Below are 16,970 nucleotides of genomic sequence, written 5' to 3'. Positions count from 1 at the left end.
AGCACAGACGGCTGAGGCAGGCATGGACACCAGGTTTCCAGGCACCCAGTTTAGTGCACTCCTTAATAAACCATATTAAAAAGGATGCCTACTGGGAAGTGTTTTACATGTATGGGCAGCAGGTAGGGTTCACTAAAACAAATGGATGATTTGGGGAAGCAGTAGTTTCTTTTGCTGTTTTTTTCTTTAATAGATCTAAGACAACCCAGTTCTATTTTTTGACATTTTAAGCTGTCAAAATAATGAAAGACAGAAACTCGATGTGAAAAAATGACTATTTTGTCTCAATCTATCGGTTTAAATCTGTTGGAAAATGAAGGATGCTGTATTTTCTTGAGGGTGTTGCATTAGAAACAGTGTTGCTCACGAAGCTTCTGACTAGCTTTGAAGATCCTCCCTTGTACATTAACTATCATTATCATCATCATTAATAACATGTGAGTACCAGCAGAGCAGCTGACTGGGGCAGCTTTAAGGTCTGTAAATAGCACTGGACAGATTAACTTAATAATGCCAGAAGCCTCCAAGTACTGTACATGACCATATCTTACACACCAAATAGCTATGGTCTTCAAAACAAAGTCCGAGACTTTTTAAAGGGGCTAACTTTTTAAAATGGAAAATTATGATTCATACTTTAAGTCATGTCAGTCGTGGTTACTACTGTTTGAGCATAATCTAAAAAATCAGGCTAATGACACGAAATTGTTTGAGAAATATCTGACACAAATGGAGAATGAAATCCCCAATCAGGCAGTTAACAAAATTAAGCTGTGTACTGTGATCTTCCCAATATCCTGATGTATTTTTGGTTCAAAGATTAATGTCATAAGCTTGTCACGACAATGACTTTTGAATGATCCCCTGTCCGAGTTTCTGAGATCCTCGAGGGCAGAAATCTTCCACAGTACCTTACCTACTCAACCTTCAAGTTGAATATTGCATAATTTATTACATTCAATACTTTATTGCTAAGTGCCCAGCTCTCTATAAAGTCCTAGGAACTTAAAAATGAGTAATTCATAGTTCCTTGTCTTAAGGGTTTCAGATTTAGATGGGGAGACAACACTTTACAGTGGTGTGATACGAAGCAGGGGTGGTGGAAGGGGGAGTGATCGCTGTATTGTCTAGAAGCTGGCAGCTGGCTGAGGCCCAAGCTCTGTTTTAAAAGGTGACTTTGAAAGATGAACAAGAGTGGAAGAACATCCCTGGATGATGAAACTCATACCAGGCATGTGTCAACATGACAAGTGCCAGGAGATACCCTAGAGGTGGGTTGGGACCTAAGAGATTCTTATGCTAAGAAGCTTAAATTGTATGTAAAACGCCAAACAAAATCAGTGAAGGTTGTAGGTGGTAGGAGACAGGATGAGGTTGGTCTTAGATTGAGTAAATAACAAAAGATGAGTTGGGTGGTGAGCTGAGGTATCAACTAAAAAAAACCTGTAGGGCACCGTCAACAACTGTGTGAGTGCACTGTACAGCATGCATTTGGGGAAACAGCTCCATTAAAGGACTTACATTTCAGCAGGTCAGAGAGATGCTGAAAGATACAAGGATCTAGGGGAACTACGGGCATGTCAGGGAAGCCTCCCTGAGAAAGTGACACTGAAGTTGAGACTTAGAGGAAAAAGAGGTGTTAAAGACTGGCACTGATCTGAAGTACTTAGGGTGTTTAATAGCAGACTTTTCCTACTCCTCTTAAAGACTCAGAAAGAGAACCACTGTCTTTCGCCCTCATGGGAAATCCATCAAAGGACCTAAAATGTTTATCAAATTAACGAAGTAATGTGATGAGGACACGATCAAGTCTCTTATCTCTGCGTCCACAGCACCTTATATTTTCATCATTTGCATCTGTATTGAGAATTTAGAAGAGGTCCAAGTAAAGGAACAGATTTAAGAGCCAGGAAGGAAACACTACAAAGGGAAGGGGGAGAAAAAAAGATTTAAAAATGTAAAAGGGCAAATGGTTTAGAAAGTTCAAATTAAGTCTCAGCATTGCCCATTTAATACAATAATTTGGGGGTCCTTATTAATCCGCAATTTCAGCAAGAAAAGTACAGTTGGCAAAAATGAGACTGTGGATCGAGGACTTCCTATCCGGAAGCTTGGCTGAGAAGGAACGCCGCATGAGGATTGTTTGTTCTTGTTTTCATTTCTTAAGGGAGAGAGTGCAGAGGGTTTTCAATATCCTTGGTTTGAAGGAAAACGTGACTTACTGACAACTATTATGGACACACGCAGCATTAGGACACGGTAACAGTGTTTCCTCTAGATAGCTAGATATATGTCAGAAAACTAATGTTGATACATTTTCACTTATCACTAGGCAAGGGCATGAGGCATATAAACTCTTACTATTTATACTCTGGAGAAGAGGAAGATGAGGATTGAATTAGGTTTTGTTTTGTTTTTTCCCCCAAATAAAGAAGTCAGGCAAGTAACATTTAAAACATTTTATTTAATAGATTATCACTGGCATATTCCAGTCATGATTTTACATTCTAAGGTGTATTTAATTTGTACTGACGAACGTCATTGATAACTAAGAGGAAGGTCAAGCACCAATATATTCTTTAGAGGCCTAATCCTGTGCTCCGCTTGCCAATTTTCTGGCTGAATCCCTCCTGACCACTTACTTTCTTTATGCTGGTTACGATGCTGTGCCTGATAAAATCAGCTCCTTTCTTCATCTTGCCAGTTCACAGCTTCCCCCAAGGCGTAACAACGGTTTAGCCTCTTAATTTTCAGTTCCCTGCAGTAGTACCTTGTTGGGGTGGTGTAATAACCCCACCTGAAAAAAAAAAAAAAAAAGTAAAAATGACTCGCCAAAGACAAGACCTCTCCAGGATCGTCAGGAGTGTAAACTTAAGAATCAAGGGGTAACACGTGTTAGCCCGTCTCAGCCATAACTTTCAGATACCGGGTCAGCGCGACGGAAACCGAAAAATCCGTAATGCTTACCAGCTATTCGACGTTTTCTTTCAAGCTCCTACCATTACAAACGAAGGAGCGCAGATTTCGCTTGCCCGTAGCGTGTGTTCTGCTTGGGCGCCTTCGAAAAGGGTGCTGACACGCCTCTTTACGCAATCGGAACTCAAAAGCCCTCTAGTGACTCAGCGGTAGCACCTCCAAGCTGTTACTCATACCAGATATTCCTGGACCTAACAGGAAGCCTATAAGTCTTACGTATTACTCTACCTGCAACTCCCGCTCCTCAGACTTGAATACTTGCGCGCTGCGGCTCCGAGCCATGGCCCGTGACTCACCGTCTTCACAGCATCAGGACCCCCGACACTGCTTTCCTTAGGGGGCTAGTGCTAACCCACTAGAGAGCTCAGGCTCGAGCTGAAAATGGGGTGGTCGCGGCGCTTTCGACCCAACGACCCCACCGACCCAGCCTTAACTGCCTTCTTTCCCTTCCCTGATCTGAGCCTGTGCCGCCAGCGCCTGCAGGCTTGCCAGGCCCCTGGCCGGCGGCCTGCAGGCCCGGCGGGGGGACGGAGCCCAGGGGCCGCGACAGGCCGAGGGGGCCGAGCTCTTCCGCCCGGGCTAACCCAGGATTCGGTGGGTCGACGAGCGCAGGCCCACTCGCTGGAGCGCAGAAGGTCAGGCTCACCTTGGGGCAGTCGCGCCCGGACAGCGGCCAGCACCGCCCCGGGCCGCCCAGCGGAGTCTCCCGGGTCACGCGAGGACGCCAGGGCCCCGAGCCGGGAAGCACCAGCACCAGCACCGGCACCAGGCGGAGCCCGATCCGACCCTTCCCGGCGGCCCGCCGACTTCCGGACCTGCGCGGAGCTGCCCTGCGCTCGCCGCGCCGCCCCTCCCCCGCCCGCTTCCCGGCGTGCCCCGCGCAGGAAGGGCCGGAGTCGACAATAACAAACCCGCGGCGGCCGTGTCCGCGGCCCTGCCGAGCCCGGCGCTGCCTCGGCTCCCCGTCGCCCGGCCCCTCGGCTCTGACCGGCCGCGGCCCGCCCTCCCCCGGCCCCCGACCCAGAGCCGAGGGGCCTGCCCGTCCCCGCCGCCCAGAGGCGGCGGCCCCGGCCGCGGCGGTTGTGTCGGTTGGCGGCGCCGATGGACGGTTGGTAGCAGCCGCCGAAGACGAGGCGGCGGCGGAAGATGGTGCCGGGAGCCGCGGGCCCTGCTGCTGCCGCCGGCGGAGGAGGAGGCGCTGCCCGGTGAGTGCGGCCTGCCCCTCGGGCGCGGCCCAGGGAGTGGGTTCCCGGGCGGGGGAGGCGGAGGCGGGCGGCTCCGTGGGGGCCTGTGCAGCCCCGGCCTCCCGGTGCCTCCCGCCGGCGTCGGGAGCGCCGGGGCCCAGGGACGCACCCTCGCCGCCGCCGGGCTGGGCCCCGAGGTGTCAGGCTCGGAGGCCGGACGGGGCGAGGGTCCCAGACGCGGCTCCGTCCCGCCGCGGAGCGCGAGGCTTCCCCGAGGGCAAGATGCGGATAAAGTTACTCCCGGGAATGACTCAGCCTCCGCCGCCCCGCGGGCGGGCGCGGGACGGGGCGCGGGTGCGGGTTTCACAGCTTCCGCGGCCGGAGCCGGACGGCCCTCGTGGGGGGTCATCGCCGCGGTGCGTCCCACCGCCTGCCGCGTGCGCTGCGTTCGTTGTAGATGGTTTCGTGCCCGCGTCCCCTCCGTCCGAAGTGTAGTCCCGCGGGGCCCTGGGCAGGCGCAGGTGCCCGCTGTTGATAAAGAGGCGCGTTGCTGCGAGACCCGAAGCCGGAGAGGAGCGTCCGCCAGGCAGGGAGCAGTGATTTGGGCCGCGGGAGCAGGGCCTAACCACCGTTTTGTATAGTTTCTAGGTTTTCGTGTGTGGGTGGTGCTTGTGTGCTTTCTCCCGAGGGTGGGAAGGTGAGCCGCTTAGGAGCAGGGTACTCAGTTTAAGCAGACAGACAGCCTGTCTGATGAATCTCGCTGTTGTATGTCCGTATTTGACATAAGCAGCGCGCTTCCGATCCTGACGTTACTATGAGGGGCAGCCAGGGGCCACTGAGGAAGGTGGCTGACTCGATCCGTAAGGAGACCCTTGCTGGCGAGGTGAAGGTCTCTTTTTCCTTTCTGTTTTTAATGTTGCAACAATGGAATATGGTCTGGATGAACACATTTTCTCAGCAACATTTTCGTGTTTAATATTGTGTTTAAAACCTAGAGTTTTAGAAAAGAGATGCTTCCTGTTGATAAACGTTTGTGTTGGCAAATGCCTGTTGATGGACATCGGACATGGACTCAGACCACGGTTTTAAAAAGTAATTTTATTTCGTCTGTTTGGAACCTTTTATGTTAGTCACAGGATTAGTTTGGGGCCTGATTCTTACATGGTGATGTTGGATTACAGGGAAGGCGAGGAAGCGAAAGTCGTCTCTGAGGACAAGTGTTTTTCTGGCCCTTGCCAACAAGCACAAGGTCAGAACACATGGCAGATTGGACTCCTAGCAGATGAAATTCATTAAGTCAGAGGGGCAGAGGGCCGAAGACCTTTGTTTTTGAAAAGCCGCACTTTTGAACTTAACATTTTTCCTAGGTAAACTTGAGGAGCTTTTATTTAGCCTCTGATTTTGAGACTATCTTTAATTGTCATGCGTTCAAGCAAATGTTTGAACACCTGCCCTATGCTTTACTTTTCAGCTGTATATAACTCTTCAAAAAAAGTAGTGGGTAGTGAAATTTTCTCATTCAGGTAATGCTGTTCTGTAACCCCAGTTAAGCTTTCTGTGTTCAGAAAATACTGGCTCAGGCAACTCAGGTAAAAATCTAGCAGTCCCTTTCCACGCACACTCATTTAGATGGTTATTATTTCCTTGCCAAGGCAGACCGTTGAACCAGTTACTGCAAGGAATACAGGAATGTGTTCGATATTGTTTTTGCCTTTTATAAAGAGAGAAAATGGAAGTCCTGTGTACAGTTAATTACTATTTAAGCATTAATTGGAAATCTGAAGGAAAGACCCAAGAGAAGTGAGGAAGCTGGCTGTGTGACTGTCTGGGGAAAGAAGGAATTGTAAACGCAAAGGCTCTCAGGACCTTGGCATATACGAGGGAAGGCGAGAAGGTTGTGAGGTGGGCGGGGCGCGCGAGGGGAGCCCCGTAGGAGCGTGTGGTGGTGGCAGCAGAGGCTCCACAGACACTCAGGTTTCCGGACTCTGAGTAAGGAAGGTAGCGTACTCTAAGCCCCACGTGCAAAGCCACAGAGGTTTGTTCAGTAAACCTGGCAGAGCTGGGAAGCAGCTTGGGCTGAGAGTCATTCCTTTGCTTGTGAAATGTTAAACCCCAGCAGGACCCAGTTTTAGCTCCAGCAACACGAGCAGTGAACAAAAGGAACTTTATATGTAAGCTTTGTATACAAGGTTGTAGGAAATGGTGAAACACCGGAAGTTTTCAGGAAGATAAATCGCAAACGCAGACTGCTCTGAGATGCTGAAGCAGACACGGTGCTGGGGGAGCAGACTGTGGAGTACTTGCTGTCTCTACGTAGTGATGAAAAGGATGCACATTCTCATTATTACATGACTCTGATTCTTCCATATTGGGGACCCAGTAAAGCTAATTTGTCCGTAACCTGGACCCCTTGTGCAGGGCCCTGGGAGGGGGACCTTTCTTCCATGGCTCGGTGAAGTTGCTGTTCGGTTAAATCTCTCTGCAGGTACGGGGCTGGAGCGCTGCAAGGGTCCCTTTCTCCGTCGGTTAGCGTCTGCTTTCACAGCCGTCCAGTGGGGACCCAGAGGGTTATGCAGTCTCCCCGCAACCGCCCCCCTCCCCCGATTTTGCTGTCGAAATCTCATATTTTATTGGCTTGTAATTACGCTAAGAGACGAAATAACGGTGACTCCCCCTCCTTTGGTCGCTGGTTCAGGACTGTTTGCATCATGTTTTCCTTCATGTGCCGCACATAACTGGTTAGTAACCAGCAGAATATCGAAATGTTAGTCGCATCAGTACAGTACCTGTTCATATTTCCATGGCTGTTTTAGCCATTATACTGCAAATTCCAGATGTGCACATCCTTTTTTGATATTGCTGTATATTTACATATAGTCTTGATTTAATAGAATGAAACTAATTCAACATTTGCTGTAAAAGATAGTTTTGGTTCCATTTCTTTACTCTTAGCATCTATTATAAAATGAAGCATAGAACTAGAAAATTTTGCTGTAGATATTATTGTGTGAGACTTTAGAGTTAAAAAAAACAGTTCGCATTTAAAGAAGGTGTCATAAGTCGATATTGATATTTCAAAATTGTACCACGCACAGCCCTGGATTTAACATCATCACGATGACACTAATACAGAAAAAACGGTTGTGGCTTCCATGGTTGGTATTTGGAGGCCGGAGAGCTATTTTGTAGCAGACTGACTTCAATTCATTTTAATGGTTATTCTGAGAATCTATCAAATGACCCATGAAAATTTTTTAAATGTATTAAGGATGAAATCGAATGATACTCTCTATTGGGACTAATTTTTTAGACTGTGTATTTACTAATATTTCCAATTCCAAATTATCTTTAAATCATGTGTTTTACGCAGTTTTTACGACTGTCAGGACACCACAGTGTGTAACACATTTATATGTACTGATATGGAAAGATTCCCATGATATTATATTATTCAACTCAAACAAATTGCACGTATGCACGATGTTATCTCGTTTTTGAGAAACCAGACTGTCCACACGTAGACGTGTCCTTCCTGTACATGTAGGAAAAGCCCGAAGCGCCTGCTCCGCACTGCTGAGAGCGTTCCTTTTGCCTCCACGCTTGTCTGTCGAGCCGCCCTTCCGTCAGGTGGCCCGTCTGGTTGCCGGCGAGGCATTCATTCAGGACGCCCTGGACCTCCATGGAAAGGTTCTCTTTCGGGGAGTGTAAGGAAGATGGCTGACCTACTCTTCTTTCCTTCTTTTTCTCTTTTTCTTTTCTTCTTGAAAGAGAAAGAGGAGGATCAGATGGGAATAAATCTGATCTGGGGAGGTTGAAGCCCAGTTTGCAGTCCCTGGGTAACCCGGACAACTCCATTTGTGGTGAACATTACTAGTTCCATTGATGTAGCACCCGTGGCCCTCACTGAGGTCCACCTGCTGAATTACAATTTGCAGAATTGCACATCAGAAGTTTTCCTGATCCTTGTTCTTTATGAAGCGTTTGGTCCACCTTGTCCAGCGTCATCCACATTTCCTGTGTTCTGCTAGACTTGAAAGCAACTTGAGGGTCTTTGTACTCCCAGCACCTGGCATGGTGTCTGGGTTATGTCGGGTGTTCGATAAAAGTAGGGTGAATAATGACTGGCTTTGTTCAGTTTGGGAGGGCAGAGTTGTTATCTGGGGCTTTCCCCTTGGTCTCCCCAAGTAGGGAAGCTGATTCTGAGTTTTGAATGGATTAGACCCGTTGACAGTAAGCTGGAGTGACTGACCTGGTCATTGTGGTGGTAATCTCTCAAAGAGGAAATTACAAATTAATCTCCAATGATAAATGATAGACACTTTTTTGTGAGTATGAGAGATGCTTTCTTGTTTTTATGGGCATGAAAGGACAGTTGTAACACCTGTATGTCTGGGAATAAATGCAGCGGAATCAGTATTTTTAAAAATAAGTCTCTCCTTTCCTCCTCATTTATAGCTGACTTTATCCCAGGAGGATCCAGAAGAAACAGATGTCCTTTCATGATGTGAGATTACCCCCCCCCCAATAAGATAATTCACACCACTTGATAGTGCAGAGCTCTGTTAGTTCAAGGCAGGGAAGGGAAGACTGTGGGCCACCAGTGACTAGGGAAGACTTCCCAGAAGGGCTTTTTTTTTTTTTTAAAGATTTTTTAAAAATTATTTATTTTATTTATTTTTGGCTGCCTCAGGTCTTAGTTGCAGTGCACGGGCTTCTCTCTAGTTGTGGCCTGCAGGTTTTCTCTCTCTGGTTGTGGTGCGTGGGCTCTGTAGTTTGCAGTACGCGGGCTCAGTAGTTGTGACACGGTGGGCTCAGCTGCCCCGCGGCATGTGGGATCTTTGTTACCAGGGATCGAACCCGCATCCTCTGCATTGCAAGGTGGATTTTTTTTTTTACCACGGGACCACAAGGGAAGTACCCAGAAGGGCTTTTGACCACAGTTGGATGAGTAAAGTTCAGATGAGACGAAATGGGGCGAGTATTTTATCTGGTAGGACTATGTATAGCTAAAGTGAGAGTATGGGTTTCGTGTAGGAGAGTAGCTGGAGATACTTTTAAGAAAGACAAACTGGGGTTGATTATGAAGTCCTAGAGTGTTGAAGATTACGTAAAATTACAGTTGGCACCATTTTAGAAGCTTTTATTATATTCCTTACACCATAACCTGAAATGCATTATTGCCATCCCTCTCGTACACTCTGCAGAAGGTATGATTTCAGTTCATAAACGGATGTGCAGAGGGGCACTGAGGGTGGGAGAGCTGGCCCTCAGATACAGGGGGCTCTTGCCGTTTTCCTGTGAATATGGCTTCAGGCCAGAGCTGTGGCTCCACACGTTTGATGGGGCAGGCAGAAGATGAAGTTCAGGGAGGCTGTCTGTGTACCGAACTGCGTCCTGCACCCAGGTCACAGACAGCGGGGCACGGTGGGCCGCTGGTGTGCCAGCTGCTCTGGCAGCAGTGAGGCTCCAGGGTGGAGGGGCGAGGCGGTGTTGCCCGCAGTGTTGTAAGTGGAGGGCATGTTCAGGAAGGGCTGGAGCCGGATGAGGGGAGCTTCCAGGCTCTGAAAGAAGGGTGATGTCGTCGGAGAATGAGGGGTTGGATTATAAAGGGAAAGAGGGACAGGGTTTAGACAGAAGTAACTGAAGTCTTGGGTAGCAGGAGAACCATCGTTTTGTTCACAAAAGAACTTAGGGAATAACTTTAAAGGAAAAGCACTGAGTTGAAATGTAGACGTGTTGAGTTTGAGGAACAGTGTGGATTCTGACTGGAGACAGTTAGCAGCGGCCAGGCGCTGGTCCTGAGCTGAGGACAGAGGTCTGGGAGAGTTAATTGTCTTGCACGCGGTTTGCATAACCCTCCTGTGTATGTGTAGATTCTTCTCTGCATTCTCACAACCTGTGAGTTGGGAAGTCTCCTTCCTTTTGGTATCAGAACAATTCAGGTTAGTTGAGGTCCATCAACATCACACAGTCGGTAGTGGGGACGGGACTTGCACGTAGGTCTTCTGACTCGTGATCTCACGTTCTTTTCACAGTTCTCTTCTCCCTCTTATGTGCACATCAAGACAGTGAATGAAACTTGAATGGCCATCTAGGGAAGTGTGCAGAGTAAGTGGGGTGGGTCTCCCTGGGGCCCGATTGGGGGCCAGCCTGGGACCAGCAGGTGGGGAGGGTTGTCTTGTCTCTTAGCTGGACCAGCTCTTATAGGGCAGTATATTCAGGTCCTTTATTTCTTTGGAACGTGTAGAGTGTTGTCTTTTTTTCTTTTTCAAAATGGAAGCAAGTATTTTTAACCCCAGATTATAAATGTGATTTTAAAGACACCAGAGAGCGTGAAAGTCCTGCATCCAGAGATAGCCTTTGTTAAAAACACTGACGTTACGTTGTTCCAAACTTTTTTTTAATGCTTGTGTCTGAGTATATATCCTTCAGTTAATAAAATAAAAATAAAATCCACAAACAGAATCACATGATATATTCTGCAACTTGCTTTCTGTAACTAAATGATAAATATATCACTAATCAATGGGTCTAGATCTAATGAACATTTTAAAATGTCTGAGTAATGTCACATTATATAGTTGAACTGTAATTTATTTGACCGGCACCTATGATAGTCATTGTTCTGATGTTTCATTGTTAATAACGGTGTAATGGAAATCATTGAATATTTACCTTTGTACACTTGCCTGGTTATCTGCTTCCGATACCTTTCAAGAAGTGGAATTTCTGGTTTGCACATTTTAAGTTTTGGTGCATATCGCCAGATTAAATCTCCTTAAAAGGTATACCAATCTATATTCTTGTCAGAACTGTGCCAGTGTGCTCACTGTTACCTTGTCAGCAGTTTTATTCATTAATCATTAATAGTAATCTGAAGTGTAAAAATGGTATTTAAGTAGACTTTGTTTTTCTTCATGCTGTGGATAGCCATTTAGTATAATACTTTGTTTGAACAGTTTTTACTTTCTCTCTGTTTGGATTTCTCCTGTTGTGTATCTGTGTGTATGTGTTTAAAGATATGTTTGAATCTCTTCTGTTCCATGTGTTATCTATTAATGGGCCAGAATCCTAGTTTTAATCGCTGTTATAGTATGTCTGATGTGTTTTGATCAATGTTCCTTCCTACAGTGTCTCAGTATATGTACAGCAGGCTGGTAAGTTGTATTCTCAACCGACAGAAACTAAAGACAGTGTTTATGCAAAGGGCGACATAATTTTAAGAAAATTTTGTGTCAGTGGTTGAGTTACTAATCATTTGATTTTTAAAAAAAATCTAATATTGGCTTCTTTTCTTTCTTTTTTAAAAAATTTATTTTTATTTTTGGCTGCATTGGGTCTTTGTTGCTGTGTGTGGGCTTTCTCTAGTTGCGGCGAGCGAGGGCTACTCTTTGTTGCGGTGTGCGGGCTTCTCACTGCAGTGGCTTCTCTTGTTGCGGAGCACGGGCTGTAGGTGTGCGGGCTTCTGAAGTTGTGGCAGGTGGGCTCAGTAGTTGTGGCACGTGGGTTCAGTAGTTGTGGCTCGCGGGCTGTAGCCCGCAGGTTCAGTAGTTGTGGCGCACGGGCTTAGTTGCTCCGCGGCATGTGGGATCTTCCCGGACCAGGGATTGAACCCGTGTCCCCTGCATTGGCAGGTGGATTCTTAGCCACTGCGCCACCAGGGAAGCCCCTGACCCTTTGGTTTTAATTTAGAATTGCGTTGTGTTAACTTGTGTAATATTGAGTATGATTTCATCTTGTAGAAGTTAATAAAAAGTTTATATAAAAAATGAACATGCCAAATTTTAGAAAATCTTGACTGGTGGAAAGTAATGTTACATTATGAACTAAGCTTATATTTTATATGAGGCACATAGAGTTAGTTTCTAATTCCTTCAGCAGCAGTTGGCTTCTGTGCTGGTACTTTATAATTAATTGCATGTAAGAAAGGATGTCTGTGACCTCTTTGCTTACAAAATGGAGGCAATGAAATGATAGGAGCAAGGGCACGAAAGATGAAGCTTATTCCTCCCTGTTCAGGAGGTCAGCGTAAACGGTGTGCAGCTTTATGTAGCGAGCTGTAGAAAGGCGATGCTGGAGTGTTAGTCCAAGGAATTTAGATGATTGAGTAGATGTCATCAAGCGTTTTTAGTTTGGGGAGAACTACAGTGACATTAAAATGAGACCTAAGATTGCATAGTTGGTGATGTCCTCCAGGATGGCTTTGACATGACTGCTGCGGGTAGAAGGAACTGAGCTAGGCTGTTGGCCCAGGTGTGCAGTAGTAGCGCTGAGTTAGATCGCTTCCTGGGAGTAAGGTGGACAGAGGGGTGCATGGACTTGGGGCTGTTAGGTCTGTGCTGGGGAGTGCTTCTTCACATAAGACACGTTAAGCCAAACTGATCACCACTGGTAAAACCAAAGAAGTGGGTAGGAGGGGTAGTTACAAAGAGAAGGATATGTTTAAGGTAGAGGTGATTATTACTGTTTTGTTTTTTTTATTAAGGAACCTTGGAATATGTTGGCTGCTAAAGAAACTACCAAAAATTAGCTACTTGGATGTGTTCTCTCTCAGTTACTATTTGAACTCTGCTTTGCTAGTAGTGGAGTTTTTGTTTGTGAGGACCTATTCACTCAACAGATAATCTTGAGTACTTTGTGTTATGTCACAAGGTATTTATTTCCTGTCCCTAGGCAGCATTTTGGAGTATTTACTGTGCAGTTGGCAGTGTGCTGAATATGCTCTTTTGTGGGGATTATTTTACTTGTTTTCTACAAAAGCGGTATGAGGCAGGTATTGCTAATATCCCTACTTTACAGGTTAGGAAATGGAAATTTAGCTGGGTGTGCACTGATGAGGACGTTGGGTTTTTTTTTGTTTTTAGCTCTGTTTACTTGACAGTGAAGCCATGTGGCTCATGGATTGGCTGGAGAAGATGTAACTCAGTAAAATTTTATAACTTTGATTTAGATTAAACAAAATTGGTCTTTATATAGGTCTTATGACATTTCTTTTAAAATAATTTAAAATATTAGCATGAATAAATATATTTTGTTCATTCTGTTACCCTTTTTAGAACATTTAATTTTATAACCCATACTCTTCGGTTAGAATCTGATCAGAGCTTTTATTTCGCTCACATACACATTCCTATTTCCATTCCCTTATTATTGTGTCCAGTCTACAGATTATGAAAAAAATAAAATTAAATGTAGATATAAAATCTTTCCTCTACCAAACAAACTTCCTTGCTGTGAAGCCGTGACATGTTCATCTAAAAATTAGTAATACAAGATTGAAGTTACAGCTCAAGATAGAAATAGATTGTTTTAAAGGACTTTAGTCTTAGAGGAGCTAAGGTAAAGGAGAGAGAACTTGACATCAGGCAGCTTTATGAGGAAGTGCAGGTGGTGGAAAAGCAGGGGTCTCTGTGGTACTCTTTGGCTTGGACTGGGACAGAGTGCTTGCGTGAGAGTCACGGGACATCTTTCTCGTTTACTGTTTATTCACATCTGGCTCTTTGAATTGTTAGTTACATCTTGTTACCCCTGCAAGATGGTACACCCTGCAGGACAGAGACTCAATTTTGTCTGTTTCCATGTACACAAAATTTACCTTATAGAACCTCCCTCGAGTAGGTCGGTACTGTGGGTGTCCTCCAGGGTGTCTTTCCTCTCAGGGCAGTGACAGGTTTGGGGAGCTCTTAACTCAGAAGTAATTTCATTTTTCCTGTCTGTAGTTTGAGAATAAGAAAGCCTGGACTGACCTTTATACTGTATATCGATCAGGTGTTGGTGCCCAATGGAAGTTTGGTTTGTATGTTTCTGTATATTTATGCTTACTGGTAGGAAGTTATGATTTTCATTTCACTGGCAGTTGTTACTGTTACTTTTAGGTAGTGAAGCATAATATTTATGCCTTGCCGTGGACACAGTGGCCGCAGAGTCCCTCTGTACAGGCATTATTTATATATTTTGCTCATTTTCATGGATTGGCTGTGAATATGATATGCTGAGAGCTGATAGGAGATGCTGGGTCCAGACTTACTTGAAAGTGGGATGAAGATTGCCTTGGAGAAATTATGGAAAAGAAAATTTCTTAGCTCTGTCTTACCACAGTGAAAGGCTACTCCAAAAGTGTTTCAGTGACTTGTATCCATCAGCATGAGAAAGGATGACCAAAAGGTGTGGGGGGAATTAAGTTTGTGTCCAGCATGAACGGTGGGAGATCAGGTTCATAATTTCTGGTGTGCATGTAACCCTCGCACAGGCATATGTGTCATTTTGTTCAGTAGTTATCTCATGGCCAATCTTGCTTCATGTATGTGTCCCCCCCTCACTTCCCCTTGTCTCACTACTTTGATCTTGTAAATTTTGAAGAACAGATATGCCCCGGATAGCTCTGCAAGGAAGATATTATCTCTGCTTTTGAGATGAGAGAGGTGTGTGTTTATTAAAGTTTTACTTACCTATCCCAGGAACACCGGTTGCTTTTCAGGAAGGTCATAATTATTTATAGTAGATTCCCACCTATAATATATGAATGCCGAATGTCTTGTGTGCTTTAATAATTACCAGTCTTTTGCTGATCTTATCTATCCCCCTGTGTAGCTAAACTCTCCCCTCCCTCCCTCTCTTTCTTCCTTCTTAAATTTGTTTTTGCTAGACTATTTTAGAACATCTCAAATATCATTTTACATATGAATATTTTTAGAACTAAATTATTTTTTACAACTATTATTTTATAACCAAAATGCTATTATCATCCAAAAAGAGGAATCTTAATTCTTTTTTTTTTTAGTTAATTAATTAATTAATTTATTTTTGTCTTCACTGGGTCTTTGTTGCTTCACAGGTTGGAATGCTTTTTGGCCATCAGTATTGGTGCTTATGAAGTATCTGTAATGGTGTGGAAGGATGGTTACTAAGTGATGGACAGGTAATTTAGATAAGTCAGGATACACTGGATGATGCTCTGGTATGAAATTCTCATCTAAACTTTCAGTGATTTTTCACATGTTTTTCTCTCACACTACAAGCCCCGCAGGGGTGGGCAGGGGACCGTGCTTATTGTTATTACCCAGAGACCCAGCTCTGCTGCTTGGGATGCCCTGATAATCAGCTCTTTATTTATCACTTCAGTCTGTTGGCTTCCTAGTCACCTTCCTTCATTCATTAAAAGATTTGGTTCTACTGTAGTGTAACAGGAGCATATCTCTTAGTACAAGTTAGGTATCTGTTTAGTTGGGCTGAGCCGCTGGGGTTGCATTTGTAGAGTAGTTGCACCACCCATAATCGGTAGTGGGGCAAGTGTGTTGTGGTGGGTGAAATGCAGCCTTACTTATCCTTGGTGGAGATAAAGAACCTGTGGTCAGTGCCACGCATGTGACTTCTTAGCAGTCTTCATAAGGATATAGAATAATCCTTTACTGGTGTAAGATTAATCACTCATTTTATTGAGAAAGTATTTTAGAGCTAGTTCCCAGGAATACAGGGTCCTTGCTTTAAAGAAGCTTGCCGTTCAGTAGAGGTGAGAACTCTGTAAAGAAACATCACAATATATGCAGCGTAGACGTGCACGTGGAGTACATAGTCAGCACGGCTAACAGCAGGATTGTGTGATTAACTCTGTGAAAGACTGTGGTGGGGGGGCAGGGGGAGGGTGACCACAGCCGACCAAGGAAGGAGGCTCCAGGCCGGGGAACAGCCCTCACGAAGGCTCAGAGACTCGAAAGGGCTAGTTTTGTTCAGGAAGTTAGGCAGGGTGGTATCTGGGAGTGACAAGCTGCGGAGGGGTGGGAAAGGGCGGGGAGGCTGAGGGTGGAGAGGAAGCAGCCACGCAGTGTCTGCTGTTCTCCTGGATGTTACCATCGTGGTTAGAGACTCGAGAAGATGGAATTGGACCGTCTGGGTTTGAGTCCTCACTCATTACCCTGTGACATTACTGAAGCCCTTAATTCTTAGTTTCCTTGTCTATAAAGTGAGGACGATGATAGTATCTACCGTAAAGGATTCTTGTGAGGATCCAATGAAAACGTTTCATTTAGTAAAGTGTTTAGAACAGTCGCCTGGGACAGAGTAAATCCTTATGAATGGTGGCCGCTGCTATAAAGGTCATCCTGACCCTGGTTGGTGTCCCGGAGCAGAAGGGTTGAGAACGGCCTCCCTGAGGGCGGTGGGAGGGTATATGCGGGGGGGGGGGAGGGTCAAGGAGGTGGGGAGCCGGTTGAGAAAGTCCAGAGTTAGCGAGGGCTTGAGTAGCCACAGGAATAGGGGTAGGTAGCGTAGATAACGCGTCAGAACCAAGCAGACGTGGATCGTTACTGACGTTTATGGACCTGTGAGGAAGACGGAAGACGCAGGACAGTGGGTGAGCGTCAGCTCCATCAACAGAGAGGAGCAGAAATGGACAGCGAGTTTCAGGTGGCAGGGCGGATTCCAGAGGGGTTGCGTGAGAACTCGGGGCCAGGGAGTGATTCAGGCTGGGTTCGGTGGTCGGCAGTGGTGCCTCTACAGCCCCGGGGGGCGGTGAGGTCCCAGCCGAACGCTGGAGAGGTGGCCGAGGAGGGCGAGGAGCCCCAGACAGGGTGGCGGTGACGGCCTCAGCCCTGCCCAGCACTGTCCTGTGAGGCCCCTGTGGTGTGAGCACCATGTTACCCGTCTCTGAGGAAGAATGACCACGATCTTCGCTGTTTAAAACGTCACAGACGTATTATTTCACGTTCGTGGGCACGGCTTGGCTGGGTCCTCTGCTTCACGGTCTCTCACAAGACTCCAGTGAAGGTCTCGGCCCGGGTGGGGTCTTGTCTGAGGCTCAGCAGGAATGATCCG

The 16,970-nt window shown here is 46.0% G+C and overlaps 1 protein-coding gene across 1 annotated transcript; it reads left to right on the top strand.

The window, feature by feature from the left end:
• Positions 1 to 2,075: 2,075 nt before the first annotated feature.
• LOC308604772 (uncharacterized protein) lies at positions 2,076 to 15,926 on the top strand (the record flags this gene model as incomplete). Its single annotated transcript, XM_081214234.1, has 4 exons — positions 2,076 to 2,141; positions 2,923 to 3,114; positions 3,438 to 4,181; positions 14,995 to 15,926. The coding sequence occupies 4 exons, from the start codon at positions 2,076 to 2,078 to the stop codon at positions 15,031 to 15,033; spliced, it is 1,041 nt and encodes a 346-aa protein (XP_081070360.1). The 3' UTR covers positions 15,034 to 15,926.
• Between the last annotated feature and the right edge of the window lie 1,044 nt (positions 15,927 to 16,970).

The sequence above is a fragment of the Mesoplodon bidens genome, assembly GCF_964165515.1.
Source record: "Mesoplodon bidens genome assembly, chromosome: 16".
Lineage (NCBI taxonomy): Eukaryota > Metazoa > Chordata > Mammalia > Artiodactyla > Ziphiidae > Mesoplodon > Mesoplodon bidens.
This window is presented reverse-complemented; position numbering and strand designations above follow the sequence as displayed.